Genomic DNA, 5,169 nt, shown 5'->3' with positions numbered 1-5,169 from the left:
ATTGTGTGTTTTTACATATAGTTTGACTTTTTAAAAAAATGCTTATTTTATCCTTGGCGCTGTCATTCTGTCACCAAGACAAATTTCTAGAAAGCATATTTGGCTATAAAGCGCATTCATTCTGCTCTACTTGAAAATAACAACCAGTAGAGGGCAATAATTACCAGTCATATACTGCTCCAGTGGGAAGCACCAAATATTCCCAGTCTCCGAGTTGCTTTCAGTTTATAATATCTCTCTAAGCGTGCGATGTGCGCGCAGTTTTGACGCCAGATCAAACGAGCCATACAGAACCGTCACAATGTAAGTATTCTTGTTTTAAAATGCATGGCTTTGTGTTATTATATCAGTTGTTGTGTTTATGCTCGTGGGAAACTAAATCCGCTAGAAATTAGTGGACATGTTCATGAAAGTGTCCATTATGATTACGATGATAACAGTGGTTATGATTTTCACTCGTTATTGTAATTATTAAATTGTTGACGATAAGATTGTTTTGTGGCTCGTGACTGAATTTCCAAAACGTGTTGTTTGTGTCTTGGGTTTGAATGATCGTATCATTTCTTAAACCAAAGATTGAGATTAGTTTGATGTCTCAAATCTTAAAGGTAAAACGGAAGGCTTCGACTGTATTGTGGTCAGTTGTATAGCCTTTTATCATTCAGCCAGGCGCTTTATTCGTGTATACATGTCTTTGTTATATGTTTGTTATGTGCTGTCTGTATTCTCATCAGGTCGAATCTTCTGCTTCTGCATCTGCTGCTGTTTTGCATCATCTATCATAGTGGTCAGTGTATACTCTATAAAATGCTGGGTTAAATACAAGCCAGTGCTGGGTAAAATAGGGACAAACCCAGAGAGTGTATATGTGTAGAACTAGAAATAGAAAAGGTGTTATAAAATATAATGTTTAACCAAACCTTCTGGGTAGTAACCCAACTGCTGGGTCAAAACAGCCCAATTGCTGGGTTTGTCCCTATTTTACCCAGCACTGGGTTGCATTTAACCCAGCATTTTTTAGAGTGTATATGTGTAGAACTAGAAATAGAAAAGGTGTTATAAAATATAATGTTTAACTCAACCTTCTGGGTTGTAACCCAACCGCTGGGTCAAAACAACCCAATTGCTGGGTTTGTCCCTATTTTACCCAGCACTGGCTTGTATTTAACCCAGCATTTTTTGTTTATAAAATGTCAATTGTTTTGATTTTTCAGTTCCAGCTAGAGTTATTCTAGTCCATTGGTTTTTTTTTTTTCTGTTGCACCCCTAAGTGAAGTTCTTTTGTTGGTATTTGTGGATTGATGGTGGAAATTCCCCAGCATATTACTTCATCATTGCACATCATGTCGTCACTGACTTATCCATGCAGTTCATTCTTGTTCATTAATTATTATACATTGTTTGGTCAGGGTCTACTGTCATGAATGAGGTTTGTTTGTGAACTCTGAAAGACCAATAAAACACAAACCTGTCTCACGAGATGAACAGTTCTGAACGCTAAAGAAATTGAAAATAATTAGCTAGGATTTAAACACATTCTCATACTGTAATGTTTTTGCGTTTTGTTTCAATTTCATGGGCAATAGCTTGAACCTACAACCTAAATCTTTACATTCTTTTTTTTAGCAGTTTTTGAGAGAGAGGGGGGGACGGGAACTCGAACACGGGACGCTCGAAGCACAACGGCGCTACATGTAGACGTGCTGCCCACGAGGCTTTTGGCGCAGACTACGTTCATTCCCGATGCTAAATTTTGGAGAAGCTCCACCATTGAATCACAACATTGAATCCACTTGAATGTATGGTGGAACCTCTTGAGCAAAAGAAAAGCACTAAAATAACTCTACTAGAATATTTTATGGTGACACTGATTACAGAGAATAAACAGAAACACATTTATTTTTCAGTATTGGTACTTAGTATTGAATGAATCTGTATTTGCAGGAACCTCCACTATACCTGTGAAAGGAAGAAAGGGAGGCAACGCCATACTGATATGTGAATACAAGGCCAGCGAGATTTCAGATATTCGTTTCATTCGTCACAGAAAACGCATCCACTTTGCTGTCATCCCTGTTTGTCCGAGTGAAGAACATAAACGTGCGCGTGCCCGAGTATGTAAAAAAGAAGCATGTGACATCGTCATCAAGGATCTGATCTTCAGTGACGCTGGGAAATACATTTTTAGATTCGATTACAAAAATGCTCTGACAGAGCTGGAGTACCAACTTTATATTTATGGTAAAGTCAAAACTGATCAAACCATCAGCATTAGCTTTCTGGATTTCCTTTAGTAATTATGTGGCATGCATGCTTGCGTCATGATTGCATCTGGTTCCATAAATATAAATATGTGCTTATGGCCTTGATCGATTGAGACAATAATAATAATGTCTTTCTGTCTCTCTTCAGATGAGATTTCTGTGAAAATCAGTGAGAAGCTGAAGTTGGATGTTCTGTTGTCAAATGCTGATACAGTGCAGCATCACAGCGGAACAAGCACAAAGTGGAAGGATGTCTGGAAGAGAGGTCATGGTGTTCAAAATGACCAGCTGAATGACAGAGATGGAAATCTGATCATCAATAACTTTACAGCCAGCGATGCAGGAACTTACAGAGTTTTGGGCTCTGAAGGAGAACTCTTGATCACAGTGACTGTTGAAGGTGAGAGAAACTCGGGATATATGGAAATATTATATTTAAAGCGTTATTCTTATTCACTTTGAACTACCTAACCTTTTATTATCTTGTACAGAAACTCCAGAATCTCCAGGATCAAGGAACGGATCCAAGAGTGACGCTATAATAAACAGTAAGTAAAACAGGAGGCACTGAGAGCTTTACTAAATCTTTAAACAGTGAGCTTGAAACAATAAAATGTGTCTCCCTTCCCTCTGTAGATCACTGGATTGGACCAGCCAGGCAGCCTGTGTGTTTTTGGATGGTTCTTTGGTGGCTCTGCCTCTTTTAAAAGAACAAGGATACACCAATGTCTTGATGGAGGTCTGAGTAGGTACTACGTTTGATGAAGAACATCATGACTGTTAAACAATATATGTTCTATATGGCATGAATTTAATCCAGATGTGCTACAGCTGCCATATTGTCATGTGAGCTATGATCCCGAAAGTGGTAGGTCATCCAGGTACTTTTTGTCTGCTGTTTTATGAGTACTACGCCCTATCTGGACAGTAATTATTTCTCATGGGGACGTAATCAAAAAAATGTCAGTTTACAGGGGTTAGACAGTGATTTTATTGCCGTCCGAATCTGCTGTTTTTTTAACAAACAAAAAGGTCATGTGGTCATTTCACTGCCGTCCGAATCCACATCTCTGAGTTTTCAAGAAGGGATCAATTCAAAATGCACTGTTTAAATTATTTTTGACCACTGCTGAGCACCGTACGGGAACTGTTGCGCTTCGCTGTGATTTGCATGCATTTTAAAGATGTACATTGTTATTACTGAAATGCTGGAAAGTATTTACAAACAATATTCAGTGCTCCGTGTGTTCACTTTGCTCAGGTGCATCAGTGCTCCTCCACAGCGAGTGAGAGCTGTTTACAAATAAACATTTCTGCCATATCTATTTATTTATTTAAATGGATTAATAGTGTGCTTTTTCTGTGGATTAATAGTGTGTTTAGATTTAACCTTTGTATTATGTTAAACAATAAAATGAAAAAATCTGTGCAAAGAAGCACAATGTTTGATGGACTTCTCTCTTATTATTAGTCCTCCTGATTAGTGTGAAAGTTAAGTTTCTGGTCATTAAAAATATGCAAGTGTGGGTACAGCCATATGACAATGTGACAGTGGAAGGTTGCAAAGTACTTATACTAAAGTTGGTCATCTCATTTTTTTCTTCAAGACTGATCGTTACACTTTTTAAGTCAATACACCTTTGCAAACTGTTAGTTGGTCAGAACACCGTCTTAACATAGTGGCTGTGTTTATGCAACTAGACATTGGTTTGTGAGGTTAGCAACTGTTTTTTGCAGATTAGTTTCAACAAATGCTCGGATAGATTTGCTGTTTGCAGTCGCGACTCAGGAGGCTTTCTACATGACAAATATTGCATCTAATTAGTGATGGGAATTTCGGATCATTTTACAGACTCTGACCTTTTAGTCTCGTTCAGCAAATGAACAAATCTTTTTTCGAGTCATTTCGTTCATTTTAGCAAAATATAATTAAAATGTTGTGTTACCTCCCTATTACATCTACTACTTACGCAAACGTTGATCACACTACAAACAAGACAAAAATATAATGCTATAAGAAACAGAAAAGATTAATTCATTGTTTACCTGGGTCTTCAGTCTATGATTAGCTCACCTCATCACGTGACTGCCCCATAAGCTTAACCTATGCAGTCTGAGCCGGAAAGAGAATTGATTGGTTTCGAGTCTTCGGGTTTTTCGAGTCGAACGACTCAGACTGCATAGGTTAAGCTTATGGGGCAGTCACGTGAAGAGCGAACGACTCGAAAAACCCGAAGACTCGAAACAGGTAAACTAATTCCAGCACAGACCTATCGAATGTTGCACATGTGTGACTGAACGAATCACTCCCCGAGACGACACGTTCTTCCCGAATCACATTAAAGATTTGTTCAAAATGAACGAATCGTTCAATAACGACCTATCACTATATCTAATCCACTTCACCTGTGATAAAATAAGAAAATACAGCGCAAAGGAAGCAGAGAGTTTTCGACTCGACTTGAGTTTTCGTTTCCAGCTTCTCCCACGACTATAATGACTATAATAATCAGGTCGGGCTGTGATCAGGGGAAAATCAGCGGATGATCGGCGCTCGATCTTTATGTGTGAACTAATCAACGACGCATCAAAGAGGCTCGCTGATGCGTCGCCAACACCTCGCTGATGCCAAACAAATATCTAGCGTGCCAAATATCTGGACCGGTCGGCCGACTCGACGTCACGTGGTGTCAGGTTCTATAGTCTTTGTCAGGAGTCGCGACGAGCTACAGCCAATGAGAGAGCAAGGCATGGGTTAAGGTCAGCGGAAGAAAAACGGCAGCAGCAACATGGCTTTAAAGGGATAGTTCATCCAAAAATGAAAATGTGATGTTTATCTGCTTACCCCCAGGGCATCCAAGATGTAGGTGACTTTGTTTCTTCAGTAGAACACAAACGAAGATTT

General features: G+C 39.0%; 1 protein-coding gene across 1 annotated transcript; it reads left to right on the top strand.

Moving 5' to 3' along the window:
* The first annotated feature begins 238 nt into the window (after positions 1 to 238).
* LOC107571582 (uncharacterized) lies at positions 239 to 3,621 on the top strand. Its single transcript, XM_016257915.1, has 6 exons — positions 239 to 303; positions 735 to 787; positions 1,945 to 2,241; positions 2,413 to 2,664; positions 2,756 to 2,812; positions 2,901 to 3,621. Coding segments are annotated over exons 1-6 (732 nt in total). The 5' UTR covers positions 239 to 301; the 3' UTR covers positions 2,972 to 3,621.
* Positions 3,622 to 5,169: the final 1,548 nt, after the last annotated feature.

Source organism: Sinocyclocheilus grahami, unplaced genomic scaffold, assembly GCF_001515645.1.
Source record: "Sinocyclocheilus grahami isolate Dianchi unplaced genomic scaffold, SAMN03320097.WGS_v1.1 scaffold1615.1, whole genome shotgun sequence".
In the NCBI taxonomy this organism is placed as follows: Eukaryota; Metazoa; Chordata; class Actinopteri; order Cypriniformes; family Cyprinidae; genus Sinocyclocheilus; species Sinocyclocheilus grahami.
Note: the sequence above shows the minus strand (reverse complement) of the source record. Positions and strands in the feature narration are given on the sequence as shown.

Bases quoted from the DNA above. Each gene is read 5' to 3' on its own strand.
- LOC107571582 (XM_016257915.1), top strand. The intron at 2,242-2,412 runs GTAAAGTCAAAA...GTCTCTCTTCAG, and splicing joins GTACCAACTTTATATTTATG to ATGAGATTTCTGTGAAAATC. The intron at 2,813-2,900 runs GTAAGTAAAACA...TTCCCTCTGTAG, and splicing joins GAGTGACGCTATAATAAACA to ATCACTGGATTGGACCAGCC.